General features: G+C 47.4%; 1 protein-coding gene across 3 annotated transcripts in view; it reads right to left on the bottom strand.

Annotated features, from left to right (window-relative positions):
• Positions 1-2,834: 2,834 nt before the first annotated feature.
• Positions 2,835-22,385, bottom strand: part of GSG1L (GSG1 like) — a 64,277-nt gene continuing 44,726 nt past the window's right edge. Inside the window, exons 1-3 of one of the 3 annotated variants that reach the window (XM_026859126.1) lie at positions 18,288-19,362; positions 4,215-4,820; positions 2,835-3,734 (exon numbers count right to left, since the gene is read on the bottom strand). In XM_026859126.1, the coding sequence (XP_026714927.1) occupies positions 3,308-3,734; positions 4,215-4,820; positions 18,288-18,589 (1,335 nt within the window). In that variant the 5' untranslated portion in view covers positions 18,590-19,362 and the 3' untranslated portion in view covers positions 2,835-3,307. Of the gene's footprint in view, positions 3,735-4,214; positions 4,821-18,287; positions 19,363-22,385 lie in introns of those variants that run through there. The other 2 variants (XM_026859125.1, XM_026859127.1) reach the window with 2 other exon arrangements.

A 22,385-nucleotide genomic window follows, 5' to 3' on the forward strand; every position in this document is an offset into this window, starting at 1 on the left:
AAGTGAAGGTGATAACATTTTGGAGAGAAGCCTTATTTAGGCTAAGGAGCAATGCAGGCTCAGTGCAAATCAGTATGAATTGTCCAAGAAGAACAATGGCTGAATCTTTTTAACTGTCAGAATAATAGGGCTGTGTAATTGCCTTTCTGTCTGAATACCAGGCAGCAAGACCTAAAGTCTTAAGACAGAGCATGCTTGTAACAGGACACATTTCTGGCAAGCGCAGGATGCTAAAAGCGAAAGAAAAAAAAAAAATTGCTTTCAGGCCTGTCTATTTAAGATCCTGCTCTTACTTCTGTTATGCTGACTCAGTTTTGTTACCCCCCAAGGAGGGGGGTGTGGGCGTTCAGCCCGCACCCTCCTGTTGTGTTAGGAGTGGGTGACTACAGAAAAAATAGACTCGACCCAGAGAAGCTCTTCAGAGCTGTGGGAAGACAGCTGCGTTTCTCTCCCCAGCAAACCTAGGTAAGCACAGCCAGCAAGGAAAGCGAAGGCTTGTAAAAGGATGAAAGGACTTGGTAATGCACGGGAATACAAACAACGGGAAGCACTCAGGAAAATGAGGAGAAAATTTGTGGATTTTTCTCCCTGTAGAAAAATCAGGGGAGGTGGCTCGAGTACTGGCGATGGTCACAAAGGTGCAGGTAATGTAGTAACTGAAGGACAAAGCATCTTCACAGAGGCAGAGCTGCCTTCGAGGTACCGATGCAGCAGAGGAAAAGAAAAGAAGCAAGGAGTCTGCAAAGGACGAGTGCAGTGGGTATTGCCCTCTTGCTTTCTCACAGGTTCCCTGCAGCTGATCACTGGGGCTGCTGTGGCAGGGAAGGCACCAGGGACAAACTCGAGGCCTCAGAAGCTGCAGATACCTCGTAGTAATGCGTGGAGGAAGGTCTGGCAAGACTGCCCAGCTCTAGCTGGATGCAAATAACCTGGAAGCTCCACTGAACAGCTGAAAGCCATGGCTGTCAGGGTAAAAGACCTAATGCACATCTCGAAAATGGGCAGAAGTGATTCGTACCACAACTGATCCAGGGGAAGGTGAACGCTGAAACCTGAAGGGGACCTAGAGCTGGCAATATCTGACAGATGCAAGGCTAGTGACAATAATTCATAGACCCGTGCTGGACCTTGTTACTAGTAGGCATGAGGAGAGCAAGGCTAAAAGAGATAATCTGAACATAGTGCCTGGCCTCACGAACATGAGACGCCACAGAGCCTGTTCTCATAGGAACAACTGTATTTAAAGATGTTCCAGGCAGAGAGGGCAGGCAGTACGGCATATTGGTATTGCTGACACCTACTTTGCATTTTTCTCAGCTCTGTCTCCACTGGAGATTATGGAAAGGTCTGAAGAGAGACCTCTCAGATTGTTGGGGGGTCTGGTCTGTCATCGCAAAGCACCTGTGTGAGTTCTGTGAGAGGAAGGCCAGCCTGCTCCCACCCGTCCGAACCCAAGGGACACATTTTCCTACACAAAAGAGCCACGGAAGCAGAACAGAAATGCTTGCAGGCGGGGTTGCTGGTGTGAGACACAAACAGCCCCTCCACGGTGCACGGAGCCTTCCAGACTATTTGTCATAATCTGCCGCAGTGCTCAGATTTTTTCGGGGGGACCCCTGCCTCAGCTTTGTGCCCCCGCGAAGGGAGCTGCCGGGGGGGTGGGGGTATCTTTTCCCCAGCCCCTTGCTCTGGTGCTGTGGCTGCCCCGGGGACGCGCGCTGTGCACAACCCCGTGTACTGCCCATAGTAGCTACCAGTGATTTGCCAGACGTGGCTGTAGATCTTGGCTGTAGCGTGGCACAGAGAGGCTCCACGGGCAAAGTGCTGTGCCTGTGTCTGCACATCGGCTTGGAGGTAAAATAAATTAAAAAAATGGATTTGTAAGCCCAGCAGAGAAGGGCGTAAGTACATCATGCGCAAGGACAGGTAGGATCTCTCACACAAATGTCAGAACATCCTCATGCAGAAGAATCCCGTAGATACAGAGCTTGTCCTTGGAGTGAACTGGCTCCTCCCACCTCCGAAGACGTCTGGAGCTGTGGTGACATGAGGAGTGATCTGCTTTTTTTTTTTTTTTTGGCAACTGTTATTTTTTCTTCCTCCACCTCCCTGTTGTTTTTGGAAAGGCTTAAGAAGTGGATCATCTCCCAGCAGAGGGAAAGGTAGGCTGAGCTCACAGGTTACCTTTTGCTCATCTTGCCATTCTCGGTGGCCTGGCAGGGAGCGGCAGCGGCGTGCAGGAGGGACGTGTGCTGGGTTTTGATGTGTTTGTCACACTGAGACCAGGCAAGTGGCCGTTTCCAAGTGTCAAAGACTCACTGAAAGGGGGTGGGTGAACCAGGGGGGTAGGGGACCAGCATCTTCTACTGGTACTGACCAAGGACACCCCTCCACTGCTCCCCCCTCAGCAGATCCTTACAAAACAGGCTGCGAGGTCAGCCCCGTGAGCAGACCCTGACGGGACTATTGGTTGGTTACCCACTGCACCTTGCTGGCCCCCGGAGGGGGAGGAAGGCTCTCCAGGGCCATTTCTGTGCCCACCATGACCAGCAGGCCCCGTAGCAGCGGTCACCCTGGGGCCTTTGCCCGGGGCCAGGCGCTCAGCAGCTCTGCCCTGGGAGGGCAGGGCAGGGTGGTTGCACGCGTGAGCTGCTCTGCCAGTGCGGCGGGTCACAGACCTTCGCCTCTTTCACTGGTGGGTTGGTGATTTAGGGGCACACACACTGCGCGCTCGGGTGCCCTGGCCCCCGCTTACCCGGGACAGAGACCTGCTGACCTTGTGCCCTGGTTTTCTTCACGCCCAGGTCTCATCCCACTGTGTATTCAAGTTATGGTTGTTGATTGATTTGATGTACAAAGCATTTTTTTTGACCAAAAAAAAAAACCAGGCACAATTTTCTAACAAGTAATGTTATTTAATGAATGATATACTCTAGAAAATAGAAACTACCCAGATGCTGGTGGGTTGGTGTGTTTGGGGCGGGGAGAAGGCCCTTGCTTGGATCGACAATGCCTTCTCTGGATTCTTTTTTGTCACCGTTTGTAGTTGCTGGAAACAAGGAAACGTCCATATATTGAAAGAGACACTAAGCGGGCAATTTTTTTTCTAAAATGTGGGAAGTATGCAGAATGCCTTCCCACCCAGTCTCATTGGGCAAGTGGCATGAAGGGCTCAGAGCTCACCAATATCTCTATAGATGGTTCATACCTAAAAGGGATAGACTCAACCAACGATACCTACCACAGTCCAATCCTCTAAAACCATTGGAGACTTCTCATTTTGCAGAACATCTTGTGGGCTCTGGTGTTATTGCACTTCTTTCTGGGTGCTTTTCTGCACGTGTTGTGTCTCTTCCCTCAAGGTCTGGCTGCTAATTCCAGGGAATATGTTTTTCAGAATGTCACAGTACACCGTGTACAGCTCTGGGTCTATTTTGAGCTTGGGCAGAGAAGGGGAGTTGCAGGCCTGTTCCGTGACTGAGTGCTGTAGCAAGTAGACATCGCTGAAGAGCGCAGTGAGGATTGTGTCTGCAGCCTTGTAAGGGTCATCTTCAAACTGCACCATTGCCTTGAGCTCCCTCAGGGTATAACCGTTGTAACGCTTCCTGTCCTCGGCCAGGGGCTGCACAGTCTCACCGATGTGTCTCACTTTCCACTTCAGGCATTTCAGTTCTTCTTTTACATCCTCTAGTTCTTTCTCCATGGCTTGGAATTCCTTCATGGTTACACATCTCCTGCCAAGGAAAGAAGTGGCAGACACAGTGTGGAGTTCAGGGGCTCAGAGGAGTGAAATCAACCCAGCTTGCCTGGAGTCGGACCCCGGAGCCTGAGCTCTGGGAAGGGAGATAGCAGCCAGGTCACCAAACCCCATCCCCGGCTTCAGGTAACAGCGGAGTGGCTTTCTGCTGCTCTAGGGAGAGGTGTGCTTTCTTGTTTGGAAGGAAATGAGGCACTTTAAGACTGTGCCCTGTCGGAGGAGCTGAGGTTGACAACTGGCCCAGGGATGGTCTGTATTCAGGTCTGGAAAGCTAAATGAATGCACGGAACATATGGTATTTTGCTTCTTGGATAACAGGGTTTAGTGGAACCACAAGGTAGTTACTGGAAAACAAACACTGGGAACATCTAAATCATAGAAGATATTTACTTTTTTTTTTTTTTTTTTTTACGAAGTTATTTGAGGAATTAAATACGTGTATGGCCTGGATACGTACCTTTCGTGATCAGGATCTTCCAGATCTGACTCAAACCCCTTTCCTGTATTCTTTAATCCAGTTTTAGAATAGCCAGGAGACTGGGATCTCTCTTCAGGAGTCATTGTTGCTGGAGGCCTTGTGCTTTTCCTGTTTGGGGTCAGTGTGTGATCTGATGCTGAAGCTTGTACGTGTTGTGCTGTGTAAGGACAAAAGGTGTAGAAGGAAGTTGCATTGATCCCTGGACTGACTGCGGAGGAGTCAGAGTATTGCTGTGGCTTGGCTGAGCTGTGTGTTAGACTGAGCCTGGGGGTGGCTGGGCAAGATGCTGGAATAGTCCTTGTTCCGAGTGGGCTGGAACACGATATTGCTAAATTTTTAACTCTTTGCTCAAATGGTTGAGGGTTTGGTGATTCTCCTGGGGCCAATCTAGTGATGGAGGCAATGTCCAGCAGGGTTTGATCCTGAACCATGGAGATCTGGCTGGTCGGTTCCGATGAAAGTGAAGAGCTGCTTGATGTGTCGCTGGAAGAGCTTGACGTAGCAAATGGGGGTATTTTCTGAGCATTATGGTCACTCCTGTTCCTCTGCGTGCTAGTGACATTTAGAGCTGGGTGTTGTGAAGCCCTAAAGAAAGACAAACACACACTTTTTCCTCTGGACTGGGCTAAAGGCTTATAAGAAAATTTTAGGCTTATCTTGGGGACAGTTTTCTGTTTCCCCATAACTGCATTTGCTTCTCATGTCTGTATAAAACCCTCTGCTTCTCGTGACCAAGAACAAAGTCTATGAGGATAAGGCACATAAATTCAGGACCAGTTCCTCCCTGGTGCCAGCCAAGCATTTGTCAGCTATCATCAGTGCAAAAATCACTGGCACATCAATGTTCTTCCCACAAGTCGTAGAGCTCTGCGAGAACCAAGGATCTGGTGCTGGGGAAGGGCAGGAAGGGAAGAAATCTGCTGGCTAATAGCCTGTGACAAATGCCAGTAAGGACTCAAAGCGATAAAAACCTGGCTTGGAGGTTCTCACAGCACTTGCCCTTGGTCATCCCTGCAGGGTGTGAAGACCTGCCTTCCCCTCGGACCAGCTTTAGTCTCCTGGTAGCTCAGCACGGTCACCCAATGATTTAGGGGATGAATAAACAGGAAAGATAAAAACAGAAGGGCAGCACAGAATGACATCATTGTTCCTGTGGTGACATTGTAGGACTTTTTTTTTTTTTTATATACAGCTCAGTGTGTTAAGGACTTTTCTTTGCCCCTCCCCAAGCTGTAGACTGCATACAGGGCTGAGCAGCGATTTGAGGTGGCTGGAAATGCCAGCCGCATGGGATGTCAGACTACCCCTCCTGAAGATTCTTTCCTGTACTTTTCTCCTGGATGCTGCCAGGCAGGAGAGATCCTAATGCTTTTTTTTTTTTTTTTTTTTTTTTTTTTTTTTTTTTACTTAGTTTGGCAAGACAGGTGTCAAGAGAGGAAGATGTACCCTTGTAGCCTGGAATTATCCTGATAAGTGGCAAATGCAGCTAGAAACGCCTTGACCTTGAAGGGGAACGCAAACATACCCACTGTGCAGATCATGATTCAGGATTTCTAACAGCCAAAGGACATGACAAACTTTTGTAGCAGTACCAGTGTCCAACTGAATCCTCTTGCGCATCTGGTATATTCATATTCATCTTGTGGTGGAAGACAGCAGAAGATCCTAGTCTGGGTGGGTTATGTGAGATCTGATGCATGAAGTCCTGTCCTGTTAGTACCCGAGGCTTGAATTAGCTACATATTCACTTCTCCACCTCCCTGCATCTTTCTCAGTGCTGGATGCAATTAAACACCAAATTTTTAAGGTCCTAAAGAGCACGCCTCACACTTGCTGGCTTCAATAGGGTTAATAAAGGCCTTTGCTAGATCACAGCGTAATTATCAGGTTTAAATCAAATTTAGAGGTTTTATAATTGGAAAAGCAGACAGTAACAGAGTTAGTGCATAGAAATAGAGCCAAAAAAGAAGCAGAAAATGAGTTATATAAAAGGCAGGAGGGAAACCAAAGACACGCATGTCAGAGGGAGTGCCTTTCTCCAGAAGCGCCTTGCTTTCGTAAACTGGCTGAGCAGGGGGGAAGACAAGAATTGCCAACTAGATATAAGGAAAAGCTTCTTCACCCTGAGGGTGTTCGAACACCGGGACAGAGGCCAAGAGAAGTACCGGGATCTCCATCCTTGAGAACTCAACTGGGCGAGGAACTGAGGAGCCGGATCCGGCCCGGTCTGATGGACATGCTGTGAGCAAGGGACTAGAGAAGAGACTTCCAGAGGCCCTCTTAGTTTATGATTCGTTCTGCCTAACTATGAAAATCACTCATTTCCCCCCATTTTCCCTTTCTCCTTTTGCTTTTCTCCCCTCCAAGTCCCAGCTCACCATCCTTCTCTCCCATTGGAGTCTCTGGGCTGTCCCCTCCCATTCTGACTTTATAGTGCCTCTTGCTGGAGAGTTCCTCATCAATAAAAAGGATTTTAAAGGAAAACCAGTGTTACTTGCAGCCCTCTGGCTCAGACGGGTTGCCACCCCTTCTTTGCACAAGTCAGAGTTGGCAGGTCAGGAGGAGGGGGCTGTGGGAGGGGGGGAGCCCGGAGCTGGGGGTCTGCGTGGGATCGCGTTGTTGTTTCTCAGTCTCTCCTGAAAGCAAGGAACCACGGCTTGCAGCGTGTTTGGCCATGATGTGGAGGTGTTCGTGAAGTTGGAATTTGGCACAGCTGAAGCTGATTGTTCACTTCGTGCCAGAGTGACTCAGAAACTTGGTAAACTTGGGAGGATCTAGAGCCAGAGGTTCTGGCTGGAGACGAGCGTCCCCGTGGCCCAGGGAGCAGGAGGGGAGGGAGCTGCCTGCCGGCTCATGGGCCGCTCTGGGACCGAGAGGAGCGGGAAAGGTGATGATCTGGCACAGAGAACACAACATCACCGGTTATTTAAATCAGAGCCACATCTCAGGCATGCCTCCATCGTCACTACAAACCCCCCAAGTCGGGGAACGCTTTTTTGCTGTAGCAAAGTGTAGGAAACTTACTCCAACAACTGCAAACCCCATTTTAAGGTAACTAAAAAAAAAATGCATGTTGTAACTTTTTGTTGATGTTAAAAATACACGTATTTGTCCTCAGATATCTTACACTGTAAAACTATCTGCACATTGAGCAACAATATCTACATTCTGGGGGGAAAATAGAAAACGTACCATAACTGAAAGGCTATTTGGGTGCATGTGCAATCTGAAATAATTCATTTCACGTATTTAGCAGTGTTGGACAGGGTTGGCTTTTTGTGTTGTGGTTTGGTTGTTTTGTTGGTTTTTTTTTTGCATAAATCCAGGATTAGCTATAGGAGAACATTTATTGAAAGATGCAATTTAAAAGAGTGACAAAGGACATGTTTCATAACTAATCTCACTGAAATTTATGTAAGAAACATTTCCAAGTCACCGGTGCACTGGAGGAAACAACAAAAAAAGTAATATAAACTATCATTTTATTTTTCTTTCCTTTTCCACCCTTTAATTTTCACTGGCTGTGGTGCTAAACATGGGACTGAATTTACTTTTATCATCATGCTTATCTCGGAAGCAGAGGAGCTGCCTGTTTAAGAAGCAATCTGAAGCTTGTTAAAGGAAAATGTCAGCCTGGATTTTTAGCAGAGGTAAATGAGGACAGAACTGAGACCTCTAACTTTGTGGAGTTTCCTGGTGGGCAAGGGTTTGCCTGAAGACAGGAATGAAATCCCCATTGCTTTCAATATAGCGAGGCTGGATCTTAGATCTGTAACCATGGTGCTTTATCAGAGGTGGGTTGTGGTTTTTTTTTTTTTTTTCCCACCTGTTTTCATGTAGTGAATCACTATGAACTGAATAAATTACAGGAAGAATTGCAAGACCTGGAGTTGAAATCAATGCTGACATGAAATAGGAAGGTGATTGCAGCTGTCAGGTATCTCCACAAGGAGAAACCTTGACTCAACTTTGAGCGACACTTCAAATGCGTCAAGCCCTTGTTGTCTGCCTCCTTCCAGCCCTGTGCTGCTCAGCATATAAAGCATGTTCCCCGTTGTCAGAGTGACCTTGTCTGCCGTCTGTGCCTTGCCCTCTCCAGCTGAGCTTCTGCAATAGACTTTTTCTAGCACTGAATTTGGAGAGATTTGAAAGTTGCCTGCAAATCCAGTGCCACTTCCCTTCTGTGGCACTTGCAACCAAGAAAAAACAGTGGATTTTTTTATTTTTTTTCTTTTTTATGAATCATTTCCACCATGTTTAAATTCTGGAGTTCTTCTGATGATCTTGTCTGAATAGAAAAATATGACAACGTGCTTTACAGTGGAGCACTGAAGGGCTGGTTGCATAAATCTTACTGTAGACAGCCAGGGGTGGGAGGATGGTAGAAGAGCTGTGGGATGGACCCAGGGGAAATGCCTTCAGGGTGATGATATGAGAATAAAATTAATTTTTTTTCAAGGCCTCCTCTTTGTCAGGTGACTCTCCTAAAATGCCCACACTGCCAAAACAGTGACTATGTTATTTTTTTAATGCTGAATTAATTTTGAGTAGTCTTTCAGTTTTCAATGAGAAAAGCTGGTGTCCTGGACCCTGGGTTTATCTGCCTCAAATAACAAGCAAGGCTTTTAGCCATGGACAGTAGGAATAGGCAGTTTCCTGCTCAGCTCTTGGCTCTTCTGAGCTTCCTGTCTCCTCTTTGGCTGTGCCACCTACCTGTCCCTCCTTGTCCTTGGTGATATTTCTCCCACCTCTCTCTCTTGCCCCTTGCTCTACATCTATCACCCATCTGCCCCGTGGGTCCAGGCACGTTGATCTAAGCACCAGGCTCGTCATATTAACGTCCAGTGGTGGGAAAAGACTGGCGGAGAGGGTGGAAGTGTCATGGACATACAGATGTCTGAAATCAGGTCCAATTGCTGTCTGGAGCCTAATAAGAGTGAGCATCCCCTGGTAATAAATAACTCTGCAACAACCAAAAAAAAAATAAAAATCCTGACTTGAAAATTCCCCTTCTATCATTTCCGTGTAGCGGCTCTGCTCAACTCGTGCATTGAGATCTGCAAGCCCTGCACATCTGAAAGAAAAAGTTGAGACCTCCAAGGTCAAAAATGACAGCAAATAGACCTAAGAGTGTTTATTGCTTTGCAATGGAAATGCTAAGTTTGCTATGAACAAAACATGACTGGGGATATTAGATATATAGGGGCCAGCACCATGTGTTTGCACAGGAAGGCAGCTTGGTGAGAGCAGAGGATGCCAATTTATAGCTAGAGCTCCCTGATGCTGTTCTTATCCCAGCTCAGGCGCGTTTAAACCCTGTAAAAGGAAAATTATAGCTTAGCGATGGACATTAAGTGGTTTAATATAGAATTACCAAGACTGAATATTACATTGCCCCGATCAAGACTCCTCTGGAATTAAGCTTCTGATGAAATTTATAATTTAAGTGCATTTCTCAAAATGGATACCTTAGTCTTGCCGACAGAGGAACCGTTGCCTCTCAACAAGGACCAGATGCCCTGTTTTGTCTTTGTGGAAGGACAGGGAAAAAAAGCATGGTGTCTGAGGATGAGTGAATATTCCTTATATTCTTTTTTTTTTTTTGGTTCAAATTAGAACAGCCTCAGAGGATTTCTAAGTGAGGGCAGCTGACAAGTCCTCCAGGGTATGAAATGCTGGTTGAAGTGAGCAACAGGAATAACATCTGGTGACACGTCTTTGTGTGCTACTGGTACAGGACCACCTCTGTGTGAAGAGTTCAAAAAGAGCTCAGACTGATCTGCCAGCATTTACTCTGCTAGTGGAACGCAGGTGGTGAGTTGACCAAGCAATGGCGAGGACTTGGTCTGTTCTAGGAGATGTGCCCTCTTCTTTCATACAAACAGGTCCTTGGACAACCAAAGGGGCAGTGTAACCTCTGTGGCTTCTCTGCCTTTAGCAAAGCACTTCGGATGCCGTTCTCTTGCCATTAGCAATTCTCTGCTGGCCATGAGCTCATTGCACGGGTAACGCGACAAGGAAGAGTGGGACTGTGTGAAGATGGAAACAACATTAAGGAGGATCCTCTGATCAGGTACACGCCAGTTATGGCTTGATGGGGCTTGTTGCAGGAAGGAGACTTTCCTCTGAAGGTTGTGAGGCTTTGTGCCATCCTGAGCAGCAGTAACTAACGTCCTTTCCTCCCCAATAAGCATGAATAATGAAGATTCTGAAGCTTAAGTTGGGTTCATAAGTAACCTGTGAACTGAGAGCAGAACTTCACTCATGTCATTTTATTAATATTGGTCTGATTTCATGACAGGAGGTAACAGGAGCTGCAACTGATGTCATACTGAAGAATGGTCACTGTTCTTTAACCTGATACCGGACTTGTCGTTTGCAGTTTGCTTTTACAGTGCTGTCAGCACACCTATGGAGGTAAGCTATGTGCCCTTGAAACTGAAGTACTGGGGCAGGGCTGGGCATAGAACCAACAGAGCCTTGTTTCCATTCCTTGGAACACCTACCGTCAAGAACTGTTATTTGTTCTTTGAAACAAAGACTTTTGGACAGTCTTCAGAATGAAACAAGCACGTTTGATCACCAGCCAGTAGCTTGGCAGGTAGGGAACGTTTCTTGGGAAACATGACCCAGATCGATTTTGTACTAATAGACATTTTCAGGCCTGTGAAAATGAAGGATGTGGATCTGCCTGTGGAAAGGTCCATAACTGACATGACATTTTCAAGGAGCAGGCGTTACCAAGTGAGCTGATGACAAAGCAGGCTGGAGAGCAGCGCCAGCACTATCATGCCTGCGGGGAGACCACCTGCAGTGACATTGGACTGGAGAGCTGTTCCAGCAGGTCTGATGAGGGACCAGGACCCTCAGTTATTAGAGTTCTGAACACCAAGCTTCCATGAGTATGTGGCTGAGATGTGCATCTCAGCAAGAGAGAGGCAGTGAAAAGCTTTTGAGGTTTCCAAATTTTAATAGCGCAGAGTCAGTAAGTCACTTTCCCAAGTCTCCCTCCTGCTGAATGAAGAATCACTTGCTCTCTTTGCAAGGAAATAGATGCATGAAATGGCACACATCTTTCCTGGAGAATAAAGGAAAAGTATAGTATTCAGAGCAGGGCAGGAGCCGTGCTCCAATATTGCTCCGTACGTTGAAGCACTGATTCCCATGGCTTAAAGCAAGAATTTTTGCACACACTGAATAAAAGCACAGCAATTTTCTGAGTAAGTGCAAGAAATGGCATTAATTATACTAATGTTATTGTCTACCAAAGCTGCTTTCAATCATTTTTATATTTAATAGCATGCATCATCATGTATTGGTGATAAATATAGATGAAAAAGGTAGTGATAATGGAAGTTATACAGGTGTAAATTAGAGCATATTTTTTATCTACTATGAAGTCACCGCTTCTTGAGATAACATAAAATTATAGGATATGAGCACATCCTAAATTGAATCCTGGAGGATTTTGTACGGTTCATATTCTAGTTGATTATCGTTCGGGCAACGTTGCCTGGGAAAGTTACAAACCTCACTTTCCAGAGCTTCCTACTCCAAACCTTATTCTGAACCCCAAGGAGCCAGCGTGGGGATGGTACAAGCCATTGTGCATCGGACACATTCAAGCCATGGTCACTTACTATTTGGGGAGCAGCTATGGAGGCACTGTAACCTCAGGTCCCCAGCCTCAGCCCTCTCCTCCTCAGCCCTGGAAAAGAGAATATAGAAGTAGCACCTTTAACAGAAACGAAGGCTGCTCCCAAATGTACAGAAACGGAAGGGTCAAAATCAATAAGAGTACAACATACCTGGGCTCCTCCATCTATAGCCAGGCCCATTATGGAGATCGTAATGGTCCCAGGAGGGGCTTGGGTCCACTGGCTCTGCCCCTCTGGGGGGAAAGCTCATGTAAAGAGGCCATGGGGAATAGAAATGAGGGGCTCAGGGCTGCGTCTCTCCCACTCTTTTCACTCTTCAGGCTGAATCTAAGCGTCGGGGACTAACCGCATTGTGCAGTACGTGTGTGTTGAAAGTGGGTATGTTGCTAGTGCTACGGCATTTAAGTGCCAGTCCGTGTAATTCTCCAGAAGGAACAGCTCTGTGGATAAACCTTCCTGTGTTGCAGAATAAAGTACAGAATAAATCCAAGGCGGAACGTTACACTCATCCCTGTGCGCTAATAAACAGTGAATAGTCAGATTGGAAATTCTTACTGATGTCCGTATGAAAAGACACTGACTCTGTAAATGGGATGTATGGTAGGTCAGTAGCTTAAAATTGGTCCAGATATCTGGGTGACCAAGGAGGAAATCAGAGCAAAAGGTTGGCATGTCTTTGGAAAGCATTGATATGATCTGCACGACATCTTATGTGAGAGCAATGGAGTTAGAGAAAGCAAGCTGTGAGCAAGATACAGTCAGAGAAATGTAGGAAAAAGGAAAAAAAATGGCTTATGCTATGGATTGGAAAGTTCTGATTCTATTGTGTTTGGAGGAGTCTGGATTTATTATCTCTGCACTAGCTTCAATCCTGCTGTCTGGTTCAAACTGCTCCCAGCACTTCAAAACTACATTTTCTATCCCTGCAAAGACATTTTGTCTGCTCTGGTATCAATGGCACTTTGAACTCAGTTCACTCCAGAATTTCACCAGTAGCGTCTGCCTGATGTTGGGTCGGTTTTGCAGATCAGAGTAAAGGTTCAGTCGGCAAGAAAAACATGAAATCAGCTCCAGTGCCACGATGGGTGTTGATGGACAGCTGCAAGCTGGCAGATGCTGTGCTAGGGACGAGGGAACTGGGGAAGGCTGAGTCTTCCAGGTTTACTTGCTAAGGTTGATTGTTGGTTTAACTGTCCCCAATAAGTGAGATTTGCTTCGCAGGGAGCAGAAGGCTGTCAGACTGGAGACGGGGCTGTGCTCATCTCTAGGGGCCCGGAGCTCGCCTGGGTTTTATTCCCACCCTTTCAGACCCTCTATCCCTGACCCCAGGCTTAAACCCTCACGTACTGTCACCCCCAGTCTCTGCATTCCCTTGCCCCAAATCTCCCTCCCCGTAGCTGCAGCCTCTGTGCTCCGGCAGCTGTGACTGTGCCCAGGGTCTCCATCTGCCCCACTGACACTTTCTGCCTTGGCCCCAGCACACCAGAGGAGCAGAGGTGAAAGGTTTTCTTCTTTACCTGAAAGCAAAGCCCACCAGAGTTCTGGGAACTGGGAAAGGTCGTGGGGAGTGCCCGAAAGGGGCTTTTTTTAATGCGTAAAGCAAAAAAAAAAAAGGCAAGAAACTGAGAACAAGCTTGGGCAAGGCATTCGATGCGAACAACCTGCCCACACTGTCCCTTGCCTGAACAGATGTGGGGATGGTGTTGGTGTAGCCAGTTGGTCTGAGTGAGCACAATTCCTGTAAACGCATCCTAATTATCACACAGCCATATGGGCAAAGCTGCTGAAACTGCTACATCTGCTACTGCTTTCGAGCTTGCCTTCCTCTCACTGCCTTTTTAAACCCCCCAGACCAGAGGGTTGTACATTTATTAGATGTTACACTAAGCAAGCTGACGATTTGACAGCCTGGGTGCACTGGAGTCAGGGCTGCACTGGAAGGATTTCCCCCCAGTCCCCTGCTTGTGGGTCGCATTTTCTCATGGCCTTACAGGTACACTTGTGCAGGGTAGGGAGGAACGTGTGGGATGTCGTGGCATGACCCCGCTGTGGAGCAGCGACAGCTCTGGGGCAGCAGGCAGTGGCAAAGGGACAGTGGCCCTGGAACCGTTATCTGTGTGCTGCAGGGCCGCAGAAGCCAAACAGCGGGGCAGCGGAGGAGGAGAAGGCCCTGGCATGTCGACATTCCTTCTGACTGTCCCAGATCAGACTATATAGGAGAGAACAAAAAGTCCCCGTCCCTTTGACTTAATCTGGAAGGATCCTCAGAGCAAAGGAAACAGAAAGATCCGTGGAGAGTTCCCGCTCTGCTAACTGGGATGGACTGGAGACAATGGACCACGCTCAGGGTGATATGGGGCACGAATATTCATATGAAACAGAACAGAAAGAGAAACTGAGAGGGAAGGGAAATGCCTGTTATGAACTGACACCTAATAAACTAAAAAAATTGAAAAAAAGATGAGCAAAAGTTATAGACAAATATTCAGTTAAAAGGAAAACCAGAGAACAAGGAAGCCAAGAGTGGGACAAAGACGGAAAGCTGACATGTTGCAGATAATTCTACTGATAATTTTATAGAACATTTAATACATGAATAATACCTCCAAGCCTGTATTATTTACCTGTTCTGTTTAGAGCTACTCTTAGGGCTGTCGTATCTTTTAAATCTGAAGAGTTGCAGTATCTTTTGATTTTATGGTGTGAACTACGGTCTGCTTTGTCTGGACTTTTCAAAGGCCTGAGAAGGAAATAATTGTTGAATATAGCATCATGAATATTTGGTTTTTCAGGAGCTGTTTAAATGTTTTCCTGGTGGTAGAAGCAGTACGATGCTTAGCTGCTGAGAGGCAAAGCCTGTGCCTGTGCAGTTGCAGGGAGTCCGGGAATCTGTCTGTCTCTAAGCTGCCTCTGCAGCCTGGTTATGTTTAGGTGTGCACTTAGGCCTGGATTACTCTACGCGCTGTTTAAGGTGGAGTCAAACCAGGCTGTGGAGCAGCATTTGGGCTGCACACGGATATTCATGTAGCTTTAAAGGACTTTGCTACGTTCTTAGGCTGCAGGGACTGAAGTTTACAAGCAGCAGCAATGGTGCCTGTGCAAGGGGAGGGGATGGGTGAGCTGGCGCAGCAGGGTCGGGACAGCAAAGCTTCCCTTGGCCGGGCTCATCCCCTGCATCGCCTGCGCTGGGTGTGAACAGGGTGGGCACTTGTTCGACTGGGAGCTCTTGAGGGAGCACTTCAGCTCTTTCACCTAAAACGTCTCTAGTAAATATACAGTTAATTGCTATTAAAATTAAGTGAAACACAATTATATTATGTTTGATGAAGTACTTGGAAGATTAGCAGAATTCTACTGTCAGTATTCTTCAAAAAGCAAATTTCTTCTCAGGGAGAAGGGGCCTGCAGAAGAATATTCCAACAAAAAAACTTTTATCAGGCAAGATGGGGCTAACACTTTTCTTCCCTGTCTCCCAGAAGATGAAGTGTAGCTGTTGGGAATAATGATAAAGCTTTCACCTTCACTAGAAATACGTTGCTTTGAGAAAACTGCCTATTGCACAAAGTCTGTTCACCACCGGGCTGGCTGGCGTGCGTGCAGCGGGTGCTGGATGTGTACCGAGGCAAAGGAACATGCAAAGAGGGTGCTGGTACGTACAAAGTGACTGGAAGGGAAGAAAGGCTGGAGGGTTTTATTTATGAGATATGAAAAGGAACATGGAGGTGTAGGAGTAGGAGGGAATGTGAAGTATCCCTGGGTATGTGCACAGGAAAGAAAGAGAATTGAAGTTATTTTCTGTTTGTGCAAAGGAAGATGGGAGCTGGAGGGAGTTGTGAGCTTGCTGGGACTGCCGGCACCCACAGCATGTCCCAACACTGGGCTGCCAGCTGGTGATCCCGGGACCCCTGCACTCTCAGAGTATTCCCAGGTCACGATAGCAAAGCTGATCATGAATATGCTAAATTTAAAAAAAAAAAAATTTAAAAAATGGATGTAATGCTGCACAGCTTTAAAACTCTGGAATGATCCCATGGTAACACTGTCTCTGGGCTTCTTATTATGTATTCAGATACAACAATTAAAATAATGTGATATAAAAAAAGAAAGTCGTAATCATGAAGTTTGGGAACACCACATGCTTGAGCTGTGTTTGCCAAGTGCGTGTGGAGGGGCTTGGGGGATGTGACCAACAAGTTCACACAGATTCACAATGAAGAGGAAGGACAGAATCAAATGCACAGTTCAGTCATGACGTGGTGGAGACGGAGCCTTGTCTCTGTGTCCTGGTCAGGGTGGCTCTGACCTGTCTACAGAGCAGTCACAAGGAACAGGCTGCTCTGTTCGTGTTGCCTAATACGGGACTTGTTTTGGATGCTACGTATAAAATAAGATTTAAAGTCCACATTGGTTTGTTGACTTGCCTTGGGTATGTACGTAAGGTAAAGTTCAAACCTTCCCGCCAAGAGAACTTCAAATGTCTTGATGCTGCTTTCAGGTTGAGGCCATTCCTTGGGGCCCCTCACCTGCTCATCCAGCCTGTTGGGGTGATTACAGCTAGTCCAGCAGGGATCTGGTTGCAGTGTTACGTGGTCTGGGGTTACAGGTAGGTAAGAAGGGGCGGGGAGGGCTGTGCGATGGCAAGGGCGAGAGGAAACGAAATCCAACCACACTGCGCCTGTGTGAGACAAAGCTTTACTGTCCTCTGTGTCTCTAATGGGTTTTGCTATTGACTGTTTCGGAAAGGGCAGCAGTGGAACGTTATCAGGTTTCCTTAGCAGTGCCCAATGTAACTCAGCATATTCAGCTGCCGACCATTCTGCCAGTCTCCATCCGCAATTCTTGCTTCAGTAATCCAGCTGACTGTTTTCCCTTGGCTGACTGTTTTCCCTCGGCTGACTGTTTTCCCTCGGCTGACTGTTTTCCCTCGGCTGACTGTTTTCCCTCGGCTGACTGACTTCCCTCAGCTGACTGTTCTCCCTCAGCTGACTGTTTTCCTTTGGCTGACTCTTTTCCCTCAGCTGTTTTCCCTCACTGATTTTTGATTTCTCCTGAGGCACATGATGGCCACTTCCTCTTCACTGTGTCTGGGTTTGTTTTTTTTTCTCACACACAAAGTTTTTAAAAATTCACTGTCATCTCTAAATGCAAAATTAGGAAAATCATGGTGGTTTGACTCATTTCTCTCATCCTCCCAGACTGCCTGAAAGGTAGAGTGAAAACTTGGAAATCGGTAGAGGAATACCTATAACAATGGAAACTACTAGTTAAGGTTGGGTAACCAAAGCAAAGCAATGAGCATGGAAGTTCTCTCATTCTTCCTGCTCAGCAGAGCTCCTCACTTCACTACTAAAATGTCTGATCATTTCAAATCTTCTGTCTTCTCAGAGCTTCCCAACCACTCTCTTTTACCACTGAGAAACTGCCACATTGGTCAGAAGAACCAGAATGAATCCTCCTTATGTTTTCTGTCCCCAAAATATTACTTCCAACCATAGGCTTTTGGTGAGGATTCTCTGGACTTATCAGCTCCTCATTCCGTGAAGGTACCCCTGTGGAGTCCATCACACACCTTCCCCGCTGTGTAAGGTCAATATTTGTGTGCTCTTCATGTTCTGAAATTTTAAGTAAAGCCTTAATCTCCTCATGAAAGAACGAGGGCACCAAGTATCCCAGTGCATGGGGTGAGCAGTGCAGCCAGTGGGCAGCGTGTGGTGACAGGCAGAGTGAAGGAGCATCTCTGGGCCTTCAGGGCTCAGACAGGACTTAGAGTCCCTCAAAGACCCTGGTAGCAGTGTGGGCGGCACTGTGTGGATGTTTCTGCAGTGCAATATGATGTATGGGCTATACTTGTGTGGAGGAGCTCAGGAGGAGGATGGGTTGTGGGGAGGAGCTCAGGAGGAGGATGGGTTGTGGGGAGGAGCCTAGGATGGGCTGTGGGCATGTGGCTATGGAAGATGGCAACTCCAAAGTGGCCTAGTGGTGGCTGGAAAAGGTCTCAGTAGCCATTAGGATTAATTGGGAGGTGCCTATTACATGTGCTGAGAAAGGATGGCTGTAACATTTGTTATATCCCCACAATTTTACCTTTCCAGAGAGGGAAAATCATCTTGGTTGGGAAAATCATCATTAATTCCTATGAATCAGATGCATACTGTAATGACTTGTCGGTCTTGTGTTTTAACTGAGTATATAAGAAAAGGCAGGCACTGGGACATCACAGCATTTAAGAAAAAACATATCAAGGAGGATCTTTTGTGTTTGTCTTTAACACAGATCTTCTCCAAGTATCCCAGAGACTTCACCCACATGTGCTGAAGTAGGTGAGAGCCTGGATTTTCTGAGACTAGCAGAGTCCATGAGAAACTCCACTGGTGGAGCAACTGACTGCACTGACCTTTCTCTGAAGTACTTGATGGCTTCCTGGTCTAGGAAGTTCTGCTCTTCTCGAAAGCCCTGCTCAAAGATTTTGCGCTTGTGTCTGAACTCAATGACAGTCTTAGTGTAAGAGTTCAAGGTAGTAACGGAGGCCGCCATGCAGCAGGTGAAAGAGCCCCATGCCAGGCTGTGGAGAGAGAAACCAGCAGACAGAGCTGGGTTAAGACAGCAGCTCGTGTTATAGTTCTGACGCCAAGAGACACACATACACAAGATGCGACGAGGCAGGTGAGTCAGGGGTGACAAACCCGGTCTCTTCATCTTACCTCCAGTGACCTGTGGCACAGGCTCAGGCGTGCAGGTAGGATGTGGGGCTAGGGGCTGGGCACAACTTCCATCCCACGGAAAACCAGGTGTCAGAGTGCAAGTGGGAACACTTGGTGCGTGCCGACAGAAGAGTCAAACGCCTCTTGATTTGCCTTTGAAATGTTTCAGAGCCTTGCAACAAGTGCTAAAATCTACAGGGCAGTAATGAACTCCCTGAAGGAGTAACGCCCCAGAGAGCACGTCTGTGGACCCGTGGAAGTTCTCCAGCAACCACAGGAGACGGACTCTGCGCAATACTACTGCCAGGATGGTTTCTATCCCAGGTTTTATGCTTTCAACAGACTACTCTATTTCCTTCTTTCCTGGTTCATGGACATTTCTAGCATTCCTGGCTTACATCTGGTCTGTGAAAGCCTGACCAGAATAGAAGACAGCACTTGCATCGCGTGGAGAGATCCAACCTGCAGCCAATGCGGGTCAACCTTGGGCAGCCAGTGGCAGGACACCTGCACGTACCGACCAGGAGCATGGTGAGACAGAGGGAGAAGGAAAATGGAAGAAAAAAAGTGACTGCCCCAATGCCAGCCCGGACCAGCAGCAAGTCCTTGTCCTGGGTCTCCTGGCAAGGAGAGTTCAGCTGGGAGCTGCTCTGCTTCCTGCTCGGGGGCTGGGTTTCCCCCCCTCGGGTTCCTTCTGCCCTCCCTGCACATCTTTCCTCACTGATCTCAAGTTTGGATGTGGCTGGAGGGAACTCATGACCCCAAGGAGTTTAGATACTTTGTGAGCATGAAATGGGGCTACAAAAAAAAAAAAAAAAAGGAACTTCAGGCTTCCCTTGACTTCACATTCAGCCCATCAGCTCCAGCTACATGTAGTGCACAGTGGCTTCCTAACTAACTTGGATTAGCTTAATCGTCTGTGGCAGCTACTTTACCTGCTCCTTGCTTTCACCTTTTCTATAACCAAATTGAACGTTGATATAAATTATGCAGAACAGAAAGAATACAGACACAGCAGCGTTATCTTATAAATACGCATTATCAACAGAGCCCTCAGCATGAGCTGGTTTCCCATTCTGCAAAGGATCTGCTGACAAGGAAACAGTTTCTCATTTCAGATTAGGCAAAACTTGAAAAAGAACACATATTCGTGAACTGAAAAATCTGGGGTGGGAAAAAAAAATACGTTGAAGTAAACAGAAATGGCTCGTTTCAATGATTTCAAAATTCAGTGCATAAGAAGCCCTTTCGGGACGCCCATGGCAATGACGTGTGTGGTGGTGGCAGCCCTTTCCGAGTCATTTTTTAACCTGTTTGCCAGGTGCGATCAAATGCGAAGGAAGTGCAGTGACCCCTGGGGTGATGACGGCCCCTTATGTTTGCCATGGCTGGGTGGAGAAGTGGGAGGGAAACTCCTGTGTGAGTGTCCAGGCACGGGGAAGCCTGGCGAGTGTCTTCCTCCTCCACAGAGTGTGTGGAGAAGCTCTGACAGCTCCCAACATTTCCAGCTGGGCTCCTGGATAATAACCAAGGAGGAAGCCAGCTGAAATCACATGCTCCACTGTGCCTGGCTGGTGCCTGGGGAATGACACATGGAGGAAAATTTCTCTGGAAAGTTTCTGATAATTTCTAATCATTAACTCAGAAATGCTGAAAAGTTCAGAGAAGGAAATAGAGAATGAAGACTCTCAGTGTGACCCCAGAGCCAGCATTTCGTAAACCATAACAATGAGGTAACTATGATGAATATGTTTTGGGTTTTATGGACCTTGGTGAAATGCTGTTTATTTTTAAGCGTAAAGAGTGGTTCTCCTCCCTGTAAGAGTTACGTCCCACATTAGGTGAAGACCTCTTTAACAGCAGTGCACCTCCATGCCAGCTGTGCCCCAGATGTGCTGGGAGGGCACCTATAGTGCCTCTGGTAGCTGAGCTCAGGGCTGTGCTCTCACGTTCCTTTGTGGCTCAAACAACACAGGGTTGTGTGTTTGTTTTCCTTCTAGAGGGGCTGAGCTTGAGCACCCACCAGTCCTCAGAGCCACTGAAGCGCCCTGCCTGGAGAATCCCCTGCCCAGTCCTGGCTTGTGCCAGCGCACAGACCAACCTCCAGGCGTTGCCAGTGCCTTGGCAGTGGGGTCACCTAACAGGGACCAAGAGGTGGGTTTTCAGTGCCGGCACATCAGAGCAGATCACAAACAGATCCCCATTTTGAGAAGAGGTATTTAATAGAGGGGAAATAGTCACAGAAAAAAAAAAAAAGAAATTTCCCTTTGGCACTTGGGAAACAAATGGCAGCCTAGATGTCTGCTCATGCCCTTTGTCTCTTGGTTACGAGGAGGTGGTCCCTGGCCCCACTTTTCAGGGGTGTTACCGTTCTCTCTGCTCTGAGAGGTTGCCCAGTAGGACGCTGCAGTGGTGCGTTTTTACAGAAGGCTGCAAATGTGCTGTTTGCACTACTGGTTCAGGGTTATTTAAAGTTCATGCTTCAGGCCATCACCCGAACCCAGAAGGAAATTCCTACACGTGCAGCGTTTCCAAACTCCACCAGCCTGGCTAGGTGTTTGGTTTTAACCCTTCTTAAAGAAGGTGTTCAGGTCTGGGTGATGCCAGAGGAAGGTCTCTAGTCCATACAGCAGTGGTTTGGTGTTGGCTGGAAGGAAGAAGCCTTGTTTTTCCTGGGTTTGAGTTTCAGACCTTCCTTTGCCAGGTCTGCTGCACGGCATGAGGGACCCTGCGGCCGTCCTCAGGCTGCTGAGCACCACCGCGGGCTGACAGTGCTGCTGCTGTTCCCGTCTGTCCCGGGGAGTTACGGAGCTCGTGTCTGATGTCTGCACCCTGCCCAGCGTCCTGCACAGGCACCTGCGTGGCCTTGGAAGGCGTGAGGGCAGCCAGGGAGGTCACCACATCTGAGCAGCGCTTTGTGGCAGCAATAGCTTGAGCTACCGAGCCAACAGTCACCGGAGTGAAGCTGAGGTCCCGCCTCAGGAACACGGGAAGAGCTGGATTGCTCCCTCACATCTGCCTGCTGGTGGGCGGCTCCGGCATCCTACCCAGTGAGGCCTAACCCAGGTCAGTCCTGGTCTTTAAACCAAACCCTGTTGTGTGCTGGCTCTGGCTGCCCGGGGCGAGCTGCAGGCAGGGGATGCAAGGCCCGTGCTGGGACCCGGTGGGGACTGGGACAGCGGGGAGCACCCAGAGCTGCCGTGGAGGGACACGGTGCCGGGCTCGGGGCGGCTCGCTGGGGGACAAGGGGCTCACGATGCCCTACAGGAGCCCTGAGCCTTTGAGGCCCCTTCTGAGACATGGGGTCTCTTGTCTTGCACAAGATGAAGGGGAATAATCTAATGAGTGCTTTATCATGTTAGACATTTAGCACCGGTCTGAACTGTGAGTATTGTGTTAAATGATAAAATAGATTACTGAAGACAAATTAATAGATATATGCCTTATTATTTAAATATATTAATAATTATGCAATTATCCCGACGTAATTCTTATAAATATTTTATATAAATAACAAAAATATAGGAATGCAGCATATTTATAAGTTCATCATCATATGCAATAAATATTCCTAACTGATACATAAAATAAGCTGTATTTTAAATAGAATGTGATTTATATTTAGTAACACGTTACTAAAATGTTACTAACTCTTCCCATAAAACACAGTATAGCGAGGGAAGAAGCAAAGACTAATAATTCCCTACAGTGCTGTGCAGAAGAAGTATCTGTATTTATTTATTACTGTTGGGTTGTTGTCTCTGATTTGAGATGGAATGAAAGTAATACAC

This window comes from Athene cunicularia (genome assembly GCF_003259725.1).
Source record: "Athene cunicularia isolate RWA chromosome 14 unlocalized genomic scaffold, athCun1 chr14_part1, whole genome shotgun sequence".
Classification (NCBI taxonomy): Eukaryota; Metazoa; Chordata; class Aves; order Strigiformes; family Strigidae; genus Athene; species Athene cunicularia.